Consider the following 22889-nt stretch of genomic DNA (forward strand, 5'->3'; position numbering starts at 1 on the left):
AATATGATAGAACCAATTAGAAAAATGTGGGAGTTCTAAACGTATTTTATAATTATCTTCTGTGGAGGGAGAATAACGGTAATTAGACATAGGACATATAATGCCCGTTAGCCCGTTACCTAACATTTTTAACTACATAGTTACAGTTAGGTACATATATTCGTAACGTACCTACTCCTAGGTCCCCAGTCGACCCATATTTAGTGCCTATTAAAACTGCACGTTTCCAGTAAGAAAACTGTAAATTATTTATTGGTTAGAACAGGAAGCCGTGTATTGAGGACGCGCTGTGTATATTTTTGATTCGCTGATATTGCCCATGTGATATCTGCACGATAGAGGTAGGTAGTTTCAAAATAGAGCTCAGAAGAACTGTCTCAGTTAAAGCACGTTATCTTGTAGAAAATAAACTAACATTGGCCTATATGAGTAAAGGGTGGTGGTATATTAAGTCTATTTTGCTTTCGGCACTGCAAAGATGGTGCAACAGCTGATGAAGATGATCAAGAGAACTCCAGTATTTTGTCCTTTTTTTAAACTAATTGCAACTATTATGATCTCGACGATCTCGTAATCTAAATAAAACAATGCCTCTGTAACTATATACCTAACCATAAACTATAAATGATTTAGGTAGTTTAAAATTCCGTTAACATTTTAAACTATTTTGTGAACTCGATTGTTAATAGGTTAGTAAGTTAATTACCCCATGGTAACCGATCACGATTACAATTAGGTATGTCTTCTGATCTGATGCAGTCGATCGGGGGTCTCTATTGGTTCCCATAATTTTTTTGTTCCGATTTATTCAGTCCATAACGTTTTCCATCATAATTTTTATTAGTCATATTGTCAATAGTCATAAATTTTAACAATATAAATTGCAGTTCCGATTTTTGCAGGTCACTATTATTGTTAGTCATAAAATTTGTTACTCATAATATTCAAAGTCCAGAAGGTATACCACTACATAATATTGAAGGCAATAAACTTGCTTACAATAATCGTTGTAAGGTCTTTTATTGCAGGTTATAATGATAAGTAGGGGATCTATTGAATTCTCTAAATTTTAAGTTCCGATTTTTTTTAGACCATATCGTTTTCCATCACAATTTTTATTAGTCATATTGTCAATAGTTATAAAATTAAACAAAACAAATTGCATGCTTGTCTACCTACCTGGGGATTTTTTTTATTTGGCTTACTGATTTCCCCTCCATTTCTTATTTTTCATGTAGTTTATTAAGCCATTTCATCCCGCCAACGAGTCGACGGAGCCCCGCTTCGCGGGGCTCCTATTTCCGCTCTGAGGGACACAAGGTAACTAACGAACCTACCTGAGGAATCAGATGTTTTATTGTTTGGTTTACTGATTTCCCGCCATTTCTTATTTTTCATGTAGTTTATTAAGCCATTTCATCCCGCCAACGAGTCGACGGAGCCCCGCTTAGCGGGGCTCCTATTTCCGCTCTAAGGGACACAAGGTAACTAACGAACCTACCTGAGGAAACAGATTTCATTTTTCTTTATATGAAGGATGTCATTAAAATGGCCCTTTGTTTGACATAATTATTGAAAGTCATAATGTTTAATATTATATCCTCTAATATCCTAAATATTAGAATATTAGAGGATATCATTTTATGACTATCGAAATTCGAAACAGTAAGTTTATGGGAAACAAAGAGACGACATTAAAACGATATGATTAACGACCATTAGTCCGATAAAATATATGCCTTAAAATATTTCTTAATAATTATTGATATACCTTTGAATGTTATACTCAACAATTTTATAACTTTTGTGATTATAGCGTTTACTATTATAGATGTTTAACATTAGAACTATGAAACGTTATACTTAACAAAAATTATGACTATTGATGTTTATGTCCATAAATTATATGGATATCAATTTCTGACTATCGAAATTCGAAACAATAAGTTTATGGGAAACAAAGGGATCCCGTCGATCGGGCATAGCCTCATGTCGGCGATTGAGATCAATCAATCTATATTTTGTTGCTTATTGTTTTGCGATGCCGTAGTACCTAAGTAAGTACACAGTTAGCGTTAGATAAGAAGATTCAGAGTGCCCTCGTGCGTGGACTTGCCACATAATCTGTGACTAAACTTAGTGACCTGGATGCGCAGATCACGCGGATAAGATAAAGTGTGTGTTAACCTCCTGCATATAATGCATTTATAGAATTCTAGATATATGAAATACATATTATATTAGCTTCGCAGCGGTATGTGGGGGAGAACCAAGCAAAAACCCTATACCTAAAAGAAAGTCAGGTGAGTAATTTGACCGGCTGGATAGGATAGTATGGATCATAAATCATAGGTACCGAAGTATATTATTATGGATAGTTTCTATGTATACCTACATCTACATATTTATATATTTATACTTAGTTAAGGTACCTACCTAAGTAAGTACCTATATGTAAAGTATTCATTTACTGCTAAAATCGGTTATGTCAGCCACCTGAGAGCTCACGAACGTTGCTCTCAATGATCAGTAATATACAGTCGCCGTGGTCGAAACCGGCCAGGACGGTATGATGATGATAATGATTATATGTAAAGTGGCTGGGCTGTGGTTACTCCATGAAAAAGTTTTTTCTTTGTTGTGTCTTTGTTTGTAAGTTTGACTTTTCAGATAAACAATCTTAGTAATAAAACGATCAAAATGTTATACTTAATAATAATTAATGCATAATCATAAGTGTTGTCCTTTGCCGGTCACGGCCTCTGTCGAATTTTAGAACTCGTATAATTTTCAACTTTATTTCATTAGTCTTCCAATCAATATATGGAAGTAATGGGTATTACCCATGTCTATAGATCTTTCCAAATCTCGCACGGAATCTGCTCCCGCGCAACGTGCGGGCCATGTGCCCGTCCGGCCAGTCCGCCGCCGCTCGCCGCGCCGCCATGCCGCGTGCTACGCTCATGCTGCTACTGTGCGCTCTTGCGCGCGCCACCATCATCGCCGATCAGCCCACCCTCTCTGATCGCCTCCAAAAACTTTACGAGAAACTCGACAATTTCTCGCTGAAATCAACCGAACCGTCTCTTGACCGTATAGGGAAGCTGTACGAGAATCCAGTAAAAACCTCCCCAAGCACTCAACGGATCGATAAGTTGTACGAAAAGCTGGACCGCCTGAATTCTTTGACGCCGGACGAAAGTAATCAGAAGTATCTCTCGGATGACGATGAGGAGCTGTTGGATGCTCTGCAGGAGTGGGGGATGCTGGACGACGACATCGGCGCAGAGGCGAGATACCTGCAACGTCTTAAGTCTGAAGACGGAGACTATGACGATGAGGTAAGTCGGGATCGAGCTTAAGTCAGCCTATATACGTCCCACCGGGTCCTATAGGTATACGGGGTCTGCTGAGGGCTCGAGAGGGCTTGGGCTATGCTATAGTCCCCACACTAGCCCAATGCGGATTGGGGACTTCACATTAGGGTTGCCAGATGGTCGGGATTTGGCGGGATTCTCCCGATTTTTAGCAGGTGTTCCCGATTCCCGACAAAGTGTAAACTGTCCCGAAAAACAGCTTCACGTTATAAAACAATAATTTCAAGTTCCGAACTGTCGTCGAGCGAGCGAGCTGACGTAGTGCCAACTGCCAATAATGTAAAACGTCGTTGTTTTTAATACAATTACTTTAATTTGAATGTATTTTTTTAGAGATGCCCCGAATAGTGAATTTGGCCGAATACCGCATACCGAATATTCGGCCCCTCTCTCGGCCGAATACCGAATATTCGGCGACCGAATATTCGGCATGACATGCGAACATTTTAAGTCACAATTATTATGCAAACTGTTCGCCATCAAAGCACTACGTTTGCTAAGATATATTTTTATGTTGAACAGAATTAATGAATGTATATTAGAGTCAATCAAATCAGACCCATGATAAAAATAAAATATTTTGTAATCAATAAATGCTCAAAAACGTGCCTTCGTATTTAACTACTTTCCAAGAATACATTTTAAATATTAAATATAACTAGTTTTTGGTTATTTTATTTATTTATTCGGTATTCGGCTGAAAAGTAGGCATTCGGCCGAATACCGAATATTGGGCAAAGTGTCCGAATAGGCCGAATACCGAATAGTTGCCGAATCATGGCATCGTGGCAATCGTGGCATCTCTAATTTTTTTTCCCGACTTAAGTCCCAAAATCCCGAAAAAATTATATTGTTTCCCGATAATAGCGCCTTTCGATCTGGCAACCCTACTTCACATACACCTTTTGAATTTCTTTGCAGATGTATTCAGGTATCCTCACGATGTTTTCCTTCACCGAAAAGCTATTGGTAAATATCAAATGATATTCCGTACATAAATTACGAAAAACATGGAAAAACTCATTAAGTACGAGCCAGGATTTGAACCCGCGACCTCCGGATTGAAAGTCGGACGTCATATATCCATTCGGCCACCAACGCTTTTTGACATACTTAGGTTCATAAAACATAGTTCATAAATCTATACATAATTACCTAAAAAAATATCGCCTATTAATATTAACATGGGACTTCTGTTGCAATTTAAATTAAGTATGTAATAATAATATACCCCGTACAGTTTTCAAAATAAATTAATTCGCCTTGATTGTTAAAATGAATGTGATGTGGCCAATTAAGTTGACTAGGAGAAAAGGCCATTTCATTTCAGTTAGGTCAAATCGGATTAGATTCTTAGTATCGATTTAGACAAACATGATTAACCCCATTATTCATGAAACTCTGCAAACCTCTGTAAAATTGTGTCTTTTTCTAATAAACATAATTTACAAAATGATAGACAGGGACAATGTTTTTTTTTTTGCTTTGTTAGGGTTTCGTAGTCACCTAGAAACCCTTATAAATAGTTTCGCCATGTATGTCTGTCTGTCTGTTCGAGGCTTTGCTCCGCCATCGTTAGTGCTAGTAAACTGCATGTTGGCATGGATAAAACATGCATTGCGCCAGAACGGTAAAATAAAAAGTATAAAAAAAGCTTAAAATTTTTTTAGGGTACCTCACATAAAAAAAGTTTTTATTTTTATTTTTGCTTCATCCCAATAGTGTGGGGTATCCTTGGATAGGTCTTTCAAAACGAATAAGGGTCTCCTAAAACCATTTTTTGATATAGTTCATATTTTCGGAAATATGCGCTCCGAAAGAAAAAAAATGTGTCCCCCCCCCTCTAACTTTTGAACCACGGGTCCAAATAATATGGAAAAAAATCGTGAAACAAGACCTTAATAAATACTTTCAATGAAAACTATAGCGAACATGATCGGTTTTGTCGTTTTTGAGTTATTGCAAAAAAGTCTCCCTTATGATACTGGTATCGTCTTGGGTCGTCCCATTCGTTTTTTGCTAAGTTCTTAAATTAGTCCTATTCTGCTTTCGTCACCCATTCTTCATTCGTCACTACCGTCGGTGGTCTTTCTCATCTTTGGTCATATTTGTTTTTTGCCTTTTTCTTATTCCGGCTCATTCCGGTATTCGTCATTATGTTCTTAGGCCATGTTCGATATTAGTCTATCTCGTTTTCAGTCTCATTCATTATTCGTCAATTTTTTTTCGCCACGTTCGTTGTCGGTCCTATTCGGTTATTGACAAGTTCTTAATTTGTCTTATTCTTTATTCTATCATATTCTTGAGTCGTCACTTTCGCTGGTGGTCTTCGTCATCTTTGGCCATATTTGTTGATTGTCTTTTTAATTTTTCTTATTTTTATTTAAAAATTACACATGTGTTTTAATTAGTGCTTTATAATAAGGTACATATTTAGTCCTATTTATATTAAAAACAGAATAAAATAAAGATTTAAGTGGGGTCCCATACAACAAACGTGATTTTTGACCGAAGTTAAGCAACGTCGGGCGGGGTCAGTACTTGGATGGGTGACCGTTTTTATAGATAATGGTACGGAACCCTTCGTGTGCGAGTCCGACTCGCACTTGCCCGGGTTTTTATTACTTTAGTTGACAAACTTACCAAGAAGGTTGTCAGCAGTTACCAAAGCTTTTATCAGTCTGAAACTATCTAAGTAGCCATACTGCCGTGGCCTGGTCTATCAGATTGTATTATAAAATTTAGGATGAAATGAAATGTCGTCTCGTACAGTAAGGAATATAATACCAACCGTTTTTAAACAAGTATAAATAAAATAAAAAATACTAGGGGTGCAGAGAATGCCAATACAACAAAACATAACCAACTTGCTCAACTCTGTGCTTAATATGGCACCACACATTGATGTGTTCGCATCCAAGTGGTCACAGCTTGTAAAAGAATGTAAACGAATATTTGAATCGCTGTATTAATTAAGTAGTATAGTGTAGTGAATTTAAAAATTAGGTTAAGTAATGTTGGTTAGTATTTAAGATTGTAATGTATTGGCGAACGCTGTAATTACAATTTTTTTGAATAATAATAAACAAATAATAATAAACTTAACTTACCTACCTATGTTCATCAAGAAAGTAAGTTAACTTTATAATAATGAAGAAAGCTTCTTTAAAAAGGTAGATAAAGTAGCATACCATTTTATTTACAACAATGCTAACGAACTCCGTTAGGTAACAGTGCATCGCCATAATTTAAACGTTATACATACACAGTTATGACATCGCACTATTAAGGCCTATCAAAACGGCGAGACGTATCAATTATCTTGTCCCGTGTATGATGTCATCGCTGTTTGCCACCGTCTGGCATGAGACCCATTAGACAATGTCATCAGCTACTAGGGACTGAAACCAATCTATTTGTGTATACCACGAATAATCTGTTTTAACGACTCAAATACAATAACAATAAAAGTATTAGGTACGCTTTCTGTAACAAGGTGTTTTGTTTTCATTTCGTTTTATTTGCGGATAAAATTATATAGAGCCGGACTACGCTAACTGCGCATGGCATTAGCAATAACAAAGTGTGGAAATGTCATAATTTATGTCAAATTGCATTAAAAATATGACGGTTATAATAACACTCTCTCACTTTGTTCTGTTTAAACTCCACGCAAAGTTAGGTTCGACGGTCTCTAGCATTACATCTAATTGTATAGTCGACGCAGTTTATGGACAAAAGCAGGTAAGCCTGTAAAATATAAGTACATAACTACAATATTGTACCTATTTAAACCAATGGGGGTAACCCCAATACAAGCTCTTGGTGCAGTGTTAGCGCTTTATCAAAGAATGTTTAAGCATTCGTTACCAACCTAGCTTTTTATAGATTTCACTTAAAATCATTAATTACATACCTACCTAGTAGATATTTATACCACCAATGTGCCCACTGATACATAATAACGATACGTTTCTTAGAAAAAATATAATTACATAGTTAATACGATTTGTCAAAGAACTCGGTCTACTGCCTATCTATCTATATGTATAGGTAATCTAGGTCAATTATGAGAACATACTAATACAGATGGAGCTTTATTAATTGAAGTTTAAAAATTGGCTAGTATAGACTTCCTTATCATATGGTATGTATATTACATGCATTCCAAGTTTAATGCTTCTGCTGGAGATGGCCACATTTAAAGCTACGGACTCAAAGTATAATGTAAGTTTAGCGTTATCTTTTAATTTCACAGTCAATCAAATTATATGATGTAAAATTTGCGTACCTAATGGTAATGAATAAGGTATTGTCATACCTTTTAGGGTATGTCAATACCTGGTCTACCCAATTAATATTTTTTGTCAGACACATAATGAATATCAAACTGTAAGTACCTACTTACACCTACTGTTAAGACTTAAAACGTAATCGTAAAAATGTTGTAACTGGGTAATCTGTTGGGTCAATGACGCGCTATTTTGAGGTTTAGGGCTTTTTAATTACCGTGTTCTCTTCAACCCATCACGAATTGTGACATAATAAGTCAGGGTTTTACAAGTTAATTAAGCAATTATTATTTTTAGATCAATAACCTCTTTGACTGAATCAAGCAATATTATTATGATACATAATTTAATAGACATCGGTTACACGCTAATTCTGGCGTCAGGGGGCCGATTTTTGAATTTCGATCGCTCGATTTCGTCACTCGAAAATCGGTGGAAAACGGCGAAATGCTAATTTTTTAAATACGAGCGATCGAAATTTGGAATCTAGTGGTATTGACCACTCGATTTCAATTCTATTCGTAGAAATTAAATGCCTAGTAGTGGAGATATTAATGAACGAAATACACGAAACCGAGCGGTCGAAATTCAAAAATCGGCCCCCAGTTCAGTCCATCAGTCCATTATTCGAGTTTTGACTGATGCCAGAATGATGGAAAATGGACACGGTTACACGATCAGTCCAGACTGACAACAGACTGATAAAATTAGGACACAGTCGCCGTTTGGACACAGAACGCAACACAGTCATTTAGTCTTGTCTAATATGGTGACTGACGCGAGTGACGCGAGAATGACACGAACAGGTTACACGATCAGTCTCCTATCAGTATTCTGTCATTCAAAATGGACTGACGAATATTATCTAAAAATTTAAATTTTCATCAGTCCAGACCATCAGTCCGCGTGTTACACGATAATTCTCCCGTCAGTCTGACCAGACTGATGGACTGAACTGACGCCAGAATTAGCGTGTAACCGATGTCATACACATCTAAAAATGAGAGAATCGCAAATCAAGATCCAGATCCTAATAAATGCATTTCATGAGATATCTCGTACGCTATGCCGCACCATTTTAGACCCAATAGTTACAGGTCCAAAGCTAAATTTATGTTCTTGGTAGCTCGAAATATTTTGTTTTTTTTTTTTTATGTTCGGGAAATATCTCATCATATCCGAAATTCGTGGCCAAATTAGCAAAACTATTTTTTTTTAGTAAACCTGGAATTGAACTCTGGACTGACGCAGGCAGCCAAATGGCATCAAACGTGAACCTTGCATAACTGTGGAAAATAGCCGCTGCCCTCAAGTTATCTATAAACTGCCGATAAATATAATGCAACGTCGCATTAAAGCAAGATTTCTATTTGTTTATGCATGTCATTCCCATTGCTTATTAAAAAGAAACCAGTTTAATTTGCAACCCCGTCATCAATTAACTATGTGAAATGTGGGATAATCCCACTTGTGCTGGTTCGCCTGTGGCTAGTGGCTATTAAATATATAAAGGCGATAGCAACGCATTAATCTCTGCTAAAAAGGGGTTATGATGTAGGTATGTAATACCATTTAAATAATAATTATATTACCAGATTTATTACATATTACCAGATAATTAAATATTAATTATATACCTTAATCCGACTAAACACTGTTTTAATGTCAAAGCAATGTGTAAAGACAGTGATGTCAACTCATGAAGTTGCGAAACGTGTAGTCTGCTGTGTGTGTGCCATTTTGGCAAAATCGGAAACCTTATTTTTACAGCCAAAAAGCAATGCCCCGATATTCTGCGTGCGTCGGCTACGTCGTTTGATAAGCGGTTTCTTGTAGTAGGTAGTACCTAACTATCGTATTAAATTGCAACTCTTGCCGTCAATCAATACCAAATACCTACGTAATCTAAGGCACATTAAAATAGACTGTCGGTTTGTGTGTCATCGATAACCTGTGGGTTATCTCGGTAGGACTGGGTTTACAAGTTACTAGAACCAATTTAAGTGCAGTGCATATGATATCATTCTTACGACACAACAACAAAACCTTGAAATAGGTTTGTGTGATTTTTTTTTGCAAATATGCTATAATCTGGCAATCATTAATAATATGTTATATCCCTTGCCCCTCACAGGTCATCATGAAATGCTTTGAGAAATACTCATTAAAAAAAGTCAAAAATATTAAAAATACATATAAACAACCTAAAGATGATTTTGAAATCCCTATACAATGAGGAAATTTCACACGGATAGTTTCATTCACTACTCGGACCATTTTTGCCATCTTTGTTGAGTCGAAAACAGGATAACATTTCGTGTCACTGGCCGGCTGACAGGTGCTACGGAAGCGAGCCATCACGATTAATACAGTCGCTCCAGCCAGGTGGTCACAAACTCGTACGCAGCATGGTATAATAATATACTCCGCCTGGTACTCCATTCCCGTCTTTTCTAGGTCACCTAACTGACACGGGTCTACGTCATCATGCGACAGCGCTATATGATAATATGCGATAGCGCTATATATAGCGGCCATGTTGTTGTGACGTAGGCCCGTGTCACTCTGGGAATGGAAGACCATGTTTTATTAGACTATGGTACGCAGCGTCTTGTAAAAAGGATAAAAAACCGGCCAAGCGCGTGTCACACCAACCACAATGTAGGGTTTGGTACCCCAAAGAATCCTCAAAAACGCTTCAAGCAATTAATGGACAGGGACACCTCCCAATACTTTTAATAGCATGTAATTTTTTTATTAAGTAATATAAAACTTTGTAGCGGGCTATAAATAGACCGATAGTATAATTGCTTCAATGGTGGATGTTGCATTGCTATACCCTGCTAAGTCTTGGACCCTCGGCGATGGCCAATGCACGATTCCTAAAAATATTGTAATTTTTTATGCCATTTAATATCGTCACATGTAATATCATACCTATCAAAATGACAAAATATTCTTGAGAAAGGTCGTGAACTCATGAATATGAAACTACCTACATCAGCTCTTTTCATAGTTATGTGTAGGTATGTATGAATCGGGTTTTTTTGAGATGACAATTATTATCACAACAATTTATGTTTAGCCCACGATAACGCAAAGGTCACACGCATCTACAACGAAAATAGTTTCCTATTAAAAATACGACTACTGTTTATTTAATTATACTTACAACCCTTAATAGCTTATAGCCATAATAGCCTTTGGAACGGCAGTCACTTTCATCAAAACCCACTTGTTTAGGATAGAATACCATAATATGAGGAATTTTTTGAATTCAATTATCCTCATAATTGAATACAAGAGTTTTTACATACTCATATTTCACTTGGACCGTACGCATACAGTCGGCATCAAAAGTAGTCCACATTTATATTAACAATTTAACAAAAACAGATATGTATATGTAGAACAATGACTTGTTACAGATACTTTTGAACGCGAACTGTAGAAATATATCTCTATTTGGAAAAATATTCCGCAGATACTTTTAGCGCGTTGTTTCATCATCTACTATTGAAGCTGACTGTACATAAAGAAAGCTCGAGGACCGGACGCAGGGCAGGCGAGGCTCACCGCATCTCAATTATGTCGTTTGCGCATGACTTTACGGTCGTGAAGTAAGGTCGTGTGTGAAGCTGTCACGATATAGTGGATTCCAGACGTGGTGATCAAATCGACCGATTTGATCAGAAATGAAATTGGCGTCAATTTCCAATTTAATCACCAATTTTAGATTTATGGTGATATCAGAGCTCTAAATTGAAAAAAATGCCCCAAATCGAAAATACTGGCGTCACAAATTGGTATTCTTGCGTCCGCACCACATTTTATTGGTGTTAGAGTCTGTGCGGATAAAGAAGAGTCGTGGACTGTATGGGGCCCGGTACATTCCACGACTCTTTGTAACATGGCAAACCTGCATGTACAGCCACCGCGCGCACTGGCCGGTTGGAAATAAAAAACTAAGGGTTTCGCCGTCTTTTGTTTTTTCTTCGTAAATTTTTCCTTTGGAAATGTTGTCGGATATAGCACAATTCTGTAATTATTATTTTAATGCGACTGTATGGTTATAATTAGTGATAAAGTTTAATACTAGGGCTGCCACTAATGCAGGTAAAGTTTGTATAATTGTATATATAGCATTAAGTTTAGGTTTATGTTGAAATTAAACCTAATCCAAGTCTTATTTGTACGAAATTAGAGATGGGTAGGGGTGAGTAAATACTGAGTATTTACTCGGTATTTACTCAAAACACTCGATAAATACCCGTATTTACTCATTTAGGTGGGTAAAAACGATTTCTTATAAAATATTCAAAAAGTGAGATTTAAGAACATAATTGTCTTTTATTGAGGAGTGCTAACGTGTATTAACAATATCTATAAAATAGAAAGCATTATAGGATGCTTAATTTAGGAAAAAAAGGTAATTATTAGTGAGAGGCAAATTGTGATAATGCATAGTTAACAATTTTGTTTTAAATAAGAAGGTACCTATTTACTTTAAAAATATGGTACTTAAATTCTATCGGTGTTTTAGATAATTGCATGTCGCGCAAAAGTGCGTGTTTACGCGGCACTTACGACCTTTTATTAAGGATTTTTTAAAGAAAACTCAAAAATGGCTCAACCGATGATGTTCAAAATATTGTTTTTGTACTCTATTATATGGCTAATCTCCCGATATGTTTTCATATTTTTTCTGAACTTTGGTTCGTAAGTTATAGAGAGATAAACATTATTTTGGACTTTCGAAACGGTTTTTTTCCAAAAATATTCAATTTATCCAAAAATGTTATTAGAAACATTCCAGTTATTTTTAAAGACCCATTTAATGATGGGCAACACGTTCGTGGTTTCTGAGATTTTTTTTTGTGACAATTAGTTACGTGTATGGAGTGCCCCTCTTAAAACTACATTTCTTACAATTTTGAGTACTTAATCCAGTAGCGGCTTACAAAATACACCTATATTTCAAATTTATATGCCCCTTTCAGCACTCTAAATAGTTTATACCCACCAATTTGGGTATAAACGAGTAAATACGGGTATATTGAGTAAATACTGAGTATTTACTCGGTATTTACCCGTGAGTATTTACTCACTACCCATCTCTATACGAAATGTACGTCACTGGTTCTCGTAACGGAATAAGGCTTGGGTTAGGTTTCGACTACAAGTCTAAGAACGTACGATTGTTCCAGCCCTTCCTTCTACCTTTAAATTGAAGAGCTACTTATTACTGTTGCTGCTTATTATTTGGACGTTTGCTGCTGAAGCTTTTCTTTACCCACGGACCTCGCTGAGCCTGCGTTGCCAAAGCTGATTCCCGCACCCGCGGCCTAAGTTGATCGTACGGTTCGACAAAGAATGGGATTCAAGAACGTTAAGGCCAGTGACGATATTTTATTGGTTTAGATTCAAGTACTGACAGAAATTAGTTTATTTTATTGTACATATTTTTTCATATTATATTATTTACTATAAAGAACCTAGTTTTCATTTACCGCTCTAGCTAGCCGGTTACATCTTCTCTTTCCGAACAGACTCTATCGGTCATTATCGGCGGTTGAATTGGGCGAGCCAAATTGGCGTTTGCGTCCTCACGTCCCGATTCGATCGGGCAATTTAATCAGATTGGCGAAAAATTTACTAGTCTGGATACGCCTTGACTTTACGGTCGTTAAGTAGGGCTGTCACGATATTTTACGAGCTACTAGTGTGCTACCGGTTAGTAACATAGCTAGAATCGATTCGAATCGAATCGAATAACACACCTATGGGTAATTGGGTAATAAACATGAGAAATTTAGTGAAAGGATTTTCTGTGAAGGACTTTGAGAAATACATTATACAAATGGGCGTCTTAGGCCTTTCTCACATGGGCCAACGCAAAAATTACTAGAGGCTTCGAGCAACACGGAAGGGAGGCGGCATTCGCACTATTTCCCCTCTGCCTAGGTACAAGATAAACTGATCTAGCGCGGGTAATAAAACTATGTAGTTGCGCTCGGATTTTCAACTAGACTGAGTCGAGACGCGCGCGTGAACACAGCAGCAGAAAAATGCCTAAATGCTCGGTTTTTTGTAATAAAAAGAGGTCGCGGACATCAAATTTACAAAAAGAAAGTGTTACATTTTCACATGTAATATTTTTTTTTACATATCATACGTTTACTTACATTTAAACACAATTATTATATTTTAGTCTCATGTAATTGTTGGATTTATCGATTTTGCTCGCCCAGTACAAATTGCGGATCGGTCGAGCGACAAATCCGACTTCTCATCTCTAAGAATACAATAAAATACTTCGACGAAAATGTGAGTGTGCGTGTTGTGACACTTGTGACTCGTCCGTACACAAAAAGAGATCGAGGTTTGCAAGATTTGTCTTTGACGTGTGTCATTTTCTATGTATTTGTGTCGTCATTACAGATTGGATTTTGTATGTAAGTGTGTGAGAAGTGCGACTGTGTGCACCTTTCCCCCTGCGAAAAATGGCAGAAAGATTTGTACGGTGAGATATCGCTTGGGCCCCTCCCTTCCGACGTGTCGGAAGCCTGTGTTGCTCGAAGACTAGAGGCAACTGCAACGCGACCGAAAGCGTCGGCACGTGAATTAAAATGACTCCTCTCACAGAAATAAACTAAAATGGATGGATGGATTGTAAGCAGGTACAAACAGCAACACTCCTAACTGTACATCGGTGGACCTTATTACAATAGGCATAAAGTCCACCGATGTACAGTTAACAGTGTGGGCGATGGTACAGGAGTAAGCACCAAAAGTTTCCGTGCACCCTACAGCTACACGTAGCAGTTCGCAACTTGGAAACTTTGCTGGGTTTCATGGAGGAGCTGGGGTGGTTAGAGTAGCGCTACCCCGACATTTACACAAAATAGGCACTAATGGTGGTCGATTTGCGGAATATGTCCAGGAGATTAGATATGAGTAGGTACTATTTGCGTTAATATTATTTTGCGTTAGATATGAGTACTATTTTTAGGCTTCCGTACTTCAAAAGGAAAAAACGGAACCCTTATAGGATCACTCGTGCGTCTGTCTGTCTGTCCGTCTGTCACAGCCTATTTTCTCGGAAACTACTGGACCAATTAAGTTGATATTTGGAACACATTTGTAAATTAGTGACCCAAAGATGGACATGTTTTTTCATAATTTTAAAATACATAGGTTCGAAGTTATTTAAGAAAATAGCCAAAAAATTACCATTCCCCCCTTTATCTCCGAAACTACTGGGTCTAAAATTTTGAAAAAAATACACAAAATAGTTCTTTACCTATAGATGACAGGAAAACCTATTAGAAATGTGCAGTCAAGCGTGAGTCGGACTTATGTACGGAACCCTAAACGCGAGTCTGACTCGGACTTGGCCGGTTTTTTTAATTACACGTGCCAATGCGTTTCATCGCATTGCAGTAAGTAGGTATATCTATAAGTACTTACTTACTAGTAATTTTTGGGTTGTCCCATATAAGAAAGGTCTTTACATATTTGAACAAAAAAGACGCTTTACACGTTTGGTAATTTTACCTACAGTCATGTTTAATTTTTTACTCCCATCACTGGACTTAATGTTTCGTATTTTCGTACTACACGCAAAAAGCAAAATTAAGGTATTTAGCGAATATTTAAACGGTTGTAATTGAAAATACTACCCTATAGTCGTCTTCTCTCAATCAATTACGATCTCTTTACAAGGGCATTTAACTCGGCAAGGAATCCAGCCAGCACCTAACACCTGCACCGCAATCTAGCTTTTACGAACTTTAATAGGGTCTTGGCTTGTATAACACACTTAATTAAGCATTTATAGACCTTATCTCCTTTCAATAAGGTTTACGAATGGCCAGTTAATTGTGTTAACGATAGTAGATATAGATACCGTGCGCATTCCGGTAAGGCAACCACGAAAGTTCATGTACACTCAGGGAGAAGGAATGCTGTTTGCCGGGCAAATAATAGTAGGTAGGTACCGCATTTTGGTAATCGGAAGTGAAAAAAATTGTAAAGTCAGTACTAAGTATAGGTACAGGAACTTGTTTTAGGTACCTCGGTCATCTGTGTTAACGTAATTTACGAGTAAGATACCATCACATATAGTTTCACATAAAGTTAGTCGCACCAGTCAATGTAAGTAGAGTCTGTGCGGAAAGAGAAGAGTCGTGAAATGTATTGGTTCCCTTCCGCGATTCTTCTTTCCGCACAGACTCTACGTAATCATTATTCACTCTTTATGGGCCAATCATATTTCAGAAAAAGGTCTCTATTGTGTACAATATTTACAATAAAAGTTAACGACGTTTTAATCGCGCCTGTAATCGGTGCAGCATGCGGCAGCGTAAAATGAATAGCTTAACCATTTTTGAAGTGAAAACTTCTTTAGCGGCGCTGTGCACTTTTTGTGATGGGGAAAAATGTTAAACTCGCGAGAGCGTAAGACGTAAGACGTGACGTCACGTGTCATTGAGTTTTTCTTTATTGATTTAAATGCCATCTAATGAGTTTCCCTCTAACTGGTATAATATAACTCGAGTACTAACAGTGATGTGCTTAGGGGTTTCAAGTAAAGCGACGAAATAACGCTAGATGGCGTTAGCCTCAATTATACATAGTGAAAACTTCTCTAGCGGCGCTGTGCAATGTCATTGAGTTTTCACTTCTGCCGGCACTCCCCGAGTGCAACCCGTTGTTTTTTTTACTTTTTCCATGTCTATCCCTTTCCGACCGGTTCGATATAATCCTGCAAACTACTTTACAAAAATCGTGTCCGCAAGCAAATCGTCTTTTCGAGCTCAAACCTATTCCGATCTAAACTGCAGATATTAGCGACACGTTTGAGTACTAAATACCGTAGGTCAATCGCATCAGTCGGTCGCAAGACTCGCAAGACAGTGTTGAAGATGGTGGCGTATTTTGGTGTGAGTAGTGACACACGTAAGTTCATAATTTCGTATAATTTTGGTATCATAGTTGCTATTTAATACTTAATTATTACAGTAAAAGAGTTAAATGAGTTTATTTATCACAAATTAGAGTAAAAATATGTTATTTAGGGAAAACTACATGCTTGTAAAAAATAAGTGCACGAATTTGTGGGTTCGGCCGTAGCCCGTGAATCAATTGTCATAACTATTTGCAAGTTTGTGCGTATCCGGCTTTTGCGCAATAAATAAAATCACAATAGATAGCATATGTTTGACCATTTTATAATATATTCCGTTTCTTTGGTTTGTATTTTTTAAGACGTCCATTTGGAGCCAGACAAATCCTTTGAAATTTGTGTTATGGTGATTTAGATATCAAATATTGAAGAATTTCACGACGACCTTATTCCCCTTATTCGCCTTTGAATTGGATTCACTATGAAAGCCAAGAATCAGACGATGTTATAGCTTCGCTGCGTCAGGTCGTGGTGTATAAATCCGTCCAGTAGGGTTAAAAACATAGTGATTATAATTCTGCCGGATTAATGCTTGATTTAGGTACATCCATATAAAGAATCTAAAACCAAGTTTGGCTGTGATATTATGTCAGTGGGGTTAGGTCCAGCTGTTGATCTATACTCGATCTTTTCTCGAAGTGTATGCCAAGGTAGTTAGTTTATATCGCCATAGATTCTTCATAACTATATTACTTGCTGTAAAACTCAACAATAGCAGATGACACGAATTCACGAATTCCTGACAGATCGAGTTTGACATTCAAAGACGAGAAGAAGAGAGAGTCGGCTGATGATGACAGATTCAGTAACATTCTAGTTAAGTGGAAAGACAGTATATTATGTTCCCCGACTTCTAACTGTACAAGTGTTCAGGCACAATCAATATTAGCGTTGTGAAGAGATGAGAGAAAAAGATTCGATCCAAACTTTGATGTTTACAGCTCCAGAATTAGTTATAAACTATATTAAACACATGTCAATACTTTCTTTTTACTTGTGAATGAATCAATATTCATTTTATGAGAATTTTTTCAAGGATTACCATATGATGTAGGTAGTTAAATTGAGATTACTTTATAATTGTTGATTAATGTTTTCAATCATTCTATAATCGTTTCGGTGTTGATTCTTAAAGAGAACTGTCATGATTATGTAAAATTAAACACTTATTATTATACTAGTGTATTGTTGTGTAAAATGTTGCGTTTTTTTATATTATTTTACAAATCTAAATGAATTTGCACGTACGTGCATTTACAGATAAATCCTGAACGTCACTTTCGTGCATGCGATTTTTTTTTATGATGAAGGGTCGTTGGATTTTTTTATCATTTTTTACGTGTATTTTATAACAAATGAAAACGGTTCACATGCATTTTTCATGAGTTTTTGCAAAATATTTTTCCCGGCCGTAAAGGGATAAAGGAGAGACGCGAACGACTTAAGCATGCAATAAAATGTGTGTGACCCTTATAAATATATTTATCGGTAAATATCGGAAACCAGATCCAGTGTTATCAATAAAATGGTAGGTATTGTTAGGGGCGAAGTAATCCTAACCGACATTACTCCTTACTCCTAAAATAGAAGTTTATTTTCGTCTGCGCCGGCTTCTTTCCTGAGCTCTTTTGATCCCAGACCATTGCGCTTTGATTGATCACTGATTGTACATTATCTGGAAGTCTTTGATTTTTATTTTCTTTTTATTGCTCTCGTTCAAATGCTTTTAAAATTAGATATATTTAGACTTTGTTTCTGGATATGATTTATATGTTAGTAGGTACCTATTTCCTATTTGCCGAGAGGGTAGGCGCTAGTTTGCAGTAACGTCTGCTCTGTATAAAATTCTATTTTTAAAATAATTAAGTGGCGAATAGCATTAAAAAATATATCTGAGTTAAAAAACTAAGTGTAATAAACATATATAGACAATAACACAGTGAAAATAAACAGTTAAAATGTGAAAAAACAATAAAAAAGTGCAAGTGTTTTTAAGTGTCAACAAACATTACTTGGAGACTTTCAATGACATTAATACACTAAAACCAAGTGAGCCAAGAATAACTGCCTAGTGAGTAGTAGTGAGAAGCCAGCACAAGAGACAGTATAAGTATAAATTTTTTTAATGAAATTAATATCTACAACCTATAACAATTGTGCATAATCATACGGGAATTAAGAAGTCACACAACAACGATAGAGGGCGCTGATATCAATAAGTTAGTGCTGCCATCTACTACAACCTTCTCGAACTACTTGGACTACCGGTTTACAATAGATCGAAGCTAGTGATCTGCAATTTATCGCCGCACCTGGCCAACACGCAAACAGGTTCATTGATATAACGACAGAGGGCGTGAAAATTAAAATGGAGGAACTCGGCCAAATGCTAAAACAAATACAGGCAGACATGCAGCAGCTTAAATCCGATAATAAGGATATGGAACATAGAATTACAAACACAATCTTTTGACACCTGGCAACCCCGGCCGGGTAAACACTAAGAAGATAAGCTCTTACATTTTATTTTCGAAATTATACGAAAAAAGTGCACAGAACATTGCAATAGTGAATAAATAGTGACCGCAGTATACTTACGTTGGACTCCTAACCTCAAACATTGTACTAGGACACTTTAATTAACAAAACAATTTGGTAAGATCTTCAGTTTTTACCGTTAAAATTTTGAATTAGAAAACCACTTCTCAAATTTCAAGCAAAACAGAACCGTAAATTTCACCGTTATTCATTCCACATTGACAGACACTGAGCGTAAATAAAAACTGATTGGCCAGAACTGAAGTGACAGCTTCGTTTAGAAACTTGATCAACAGCAAATGTTGCGTTCAGAATTTACTTAATATAGGACTAAGGTTGCGTTCCGTATCACGCTATACAACTTAGACGAGGTGGAAATATATATATATTTTTTAAATAATGTCGCATATACCGAACACAGCATGCGCAGGTTGCCCCGAAATTATATCGGACTATAATTACACGGCCTGCGTTTCGACCTCGTGCGGTAAAATATTTCACGACTTATGTATAAGCGCCACAGCCCTCAGCGAGGAACAAAAAATTAATTGGACCTGCCCAGACTGTCAAGCGGCATCAAGAAGAGGGGGAGATAACTCTAAAACCCCAGTACGCGCACACGACTCAGATAACATAACATATCGAAAGAAAATAACGTCAGCACCGAAGAAAGAACCTGCTCCCACAATTACTCTGGCGGACCTGGCCGCAGAGATTCGGCTCCTACGTCAGGACATGGTCGAAATAAAAGTAAAATTCTCGAACATTTCTAACTACTGTGAACGTCTAGAGGAGGTCTCCAATCGTCTATCAGCTACAGAATCCCGATTGCAATCGTTCGAAGAAAGGCAAGAAAAAACTGTGACCGAACTAGCCAAAGAAAACGCACAGTTAAAAACTACCGTCGCGGACCTTACGACCAGGTTGGACATCACTGAACAGCACAACAGGGCCAGTAATCTTGAATTACACTGTATCCCAGAGCACCGAAGTGAGAACTTGGTCACGATCGTGAAACAAATTGGTAGAACAGTAGCATGCGAAGTCACTGACCAGGATATACATCTGTGTACGAGAGTTGCTAAAAGAAATCAAGAGAACACGCGACCTAGATCAGTAGTTGTCAAATTTGGCACCCCGAGAATCAGAGATCAGTTTTTAGCTCAAGTGGTAAGATTTAACAGGGCGAATCCTAAAGAGAAACTTCACACTGGACACCTGGGTATAGGTGGTGATAAGAACACCTTTCACCAAAGAATAAAACTATTCAAGCTGCAGCTCGACAGGTGAAAAGAGACAAGGGGTACAAATTCTTGTGGACTCAACAGGGACGAGTCTTCTTGCGAAAAACGGAAACATCGGAGTACATCTGCATTAAAAGCCTGGAAGACTTACAGAAGTTAAGCTAGACCTGCTGCTGCGTTTATTGTATTCTTAAGTTAGTTTGCTAGAATCTTTATTAACTAAGTTGTCAATTTGTTTGTTTGTATTCCCTTTTTTCTATGGTTTTAACTAGCTTTTATCAAAATGTCAGAGGTCTAAGATCAAGCATTCCTGAGGCACGTCAATGGGCTTTAAACTGTAATTATGACATTATAATACTCACGGAGACTTGGCTTAACGATAGTATTTTTGATTCTGAGATCTTCAATAACAGTTATGTTGTGTATAGGCGCGACCGGGAAACTTCCGCAATAGGCAAAACCAAATTGTTGGGCGGTGGCGTGCTGGTTGCCGTCTCAAGTAAATTGGTATCTAGGAGGGTACATGAATGGGAAAGCGAGGGAGAGGATCTGTGGGTCACTGTAGAACTTAACAACAACAAAAGAATTGAAACTCTTAAATTGTGCGCCGTGTACCTACCCCCTCCTGTTACAAAAATATGCTTGGACAAGTTTATTAACAAAGCGAATACGGCCCTAGAAACACCAAGCACATATACCTTTATCGCAGGTGACTTTAATCTTAGTGGCATTGTATGGAGCGCATCGGATGGTGAAGTGTGTAAAATACCCGAGAACTATAGCAACTGTATTATAAAGAGTACCATCGTTGACTTCATCTCATCGTATAATATGAAGCAGTACAATGGTGTCACCAACTCAAAGGACAAAATTCTGGATCTTCTCTTATGCGACTCTGACATTGTTGAGGTCACCAAAAGCACCATTCCACTCAAGAATGTAGATAGTTACCATCCCCCTTTAGATTTCATTATAGATTTGCCGTATCATGAATATTTTAAAACGGAACCTCAATACAGACGTAACTTTTTTAACGCGGATTATGATTTGATACTAGGGGCCCTGGATGACATCATGTGGGATGATGAATTAAAAACTTGTCATAATGCTAATGAGGCTGTCGACAAGTTTTATACAGTATTGCATCATGTTATCTGTGAAAACATCCCCTTGAGAAGGTGTAACAATAACTCCTATCCTGTCTGGTACAACGCGAACTTAAAGCACATGCTAAAACGAAAATACAAATACCACGTTAAATACAAGAAATACAAGAACCCGTTGGACAAACTTGAATTCGAATACTTGCGAAGCAGCTGTGACAAATTAATAAATCAATGCTACAAAAACTACATAAGCGAGATAGAAAAAAAAATAAACAAAAATCCGAAAATGTTCTGGACACACATAAGCAAAATGCGTTGTAATAGTTCCGCGTACCCACCTGTTATGGAGCTCAATGACACAAAAGCAGATAATCGCAGAGATATTTGTAACTTATTTGCTAATCATTTTTCATCAGTATATGAAAAACACGGAAACGCTCCAAATAGAAAAATACTAATTACCGGTAGTGAAATGGCAGACATAATACTCTCGCAGGATGAAGTTGAAGGCCGTTTAAAAAAACTCGATATATCAAAAGGTACCGGTCCCGATAATATACCACCTTTATTTCTTAAAAATTGCGCTAAGCCACTTTCTGAGCCCCTCACCATCTTGTACAACTGGTCTCTCAGAACAGGAGTATTTCCGGATAAATGGAAAGAAGCTCGAATAGTCCCTATATTCAAAAACGGGAAACGTAATTTAGTCTGTAACTACCGACCTATCTCTATCCTATCCACAGTTGCCAAGGTTTTCGAACAGGTAGTGTACCCATATATCTTTAGCCATGTGCAAAATTATATATCACCATTGCAACACGGGTTTATGCCAAAGAGGTCAACTAACACAAACCTATGCAATTTTATCGAGGACCTTACTCAAGCGGTTGACAAGGGATACCAAGTCGATGCAGTGTATACGGATTTTTCGAAGGCATTCGACAAGGTTAATCACCAGATACTTTTAGATAAGCTGCATCAATTTGGGATATGTCAATCATTGTATAACTGGTGTCGGTCTTACCTGGAGAATAGGCCATCGACTGTGGTTATTGAGGGCGCGCAGTCACGTGAGTTCGTAGCGTTTTCTGGAGTACCTCAAGGATCGAACTTGGGCCCTCTGTTCTTCAACATTTTCATCAACGATGTAACATCCATATTTAAATTTTCTAATGTGTACCTGTTTGCCGACGATTTAAAACTCACGAGAATCATTAGAGACCCCGCTGATGCTGAAAAATTGCAGGGCGATGTAACGTCCTTAGTGGAGTGGTGTGCTATCAATAGAATGCATTTAAATCCCACGAAATGTTACCATATTAAATTCCATAGGAAGCGGAACGAGTTGCAAACAAAATACAAAA

General features: G+C 37.3%; 1 protein-coding gene across 1 annotated transcript in view; it reads left to right on the plus strand.

Annotated features, from left to right (window-relative positions):
• Positions 1–2844: 2844 nt before the first annotated feature.
• The window catches only part of LOC134795256 (uncharacterized), a 41485-nt gene continuing 21440 nt past the window's right edge, over positions 2845–22889 (plus strand). The window contains exon 1 of the mRNA XM_063767064.1: positions 2845–3341. Coding sequence (XP_063623134.1) covers positions 2904–3341 — 438 coding nt within the window. The 5' untranslated portion in view covers positions 2845–2903. The remainder of the gene's footprint in view (positions 3342–22889) is intronic.

Source organism: Cydia splendana, chromosome 1, assembly GCF_910591565.1.
Source record: "Cydia splendana chromosome 1, ilCydSple1.2, whole genome shotgun sequence".
Taxonomy (NCBI): domain Eukaryota; kingdom Metazoa; phylum Arthropoda; class Insecta; order Lepidoptera; family Tortricidae; genus Cydia; species Cydia splendana.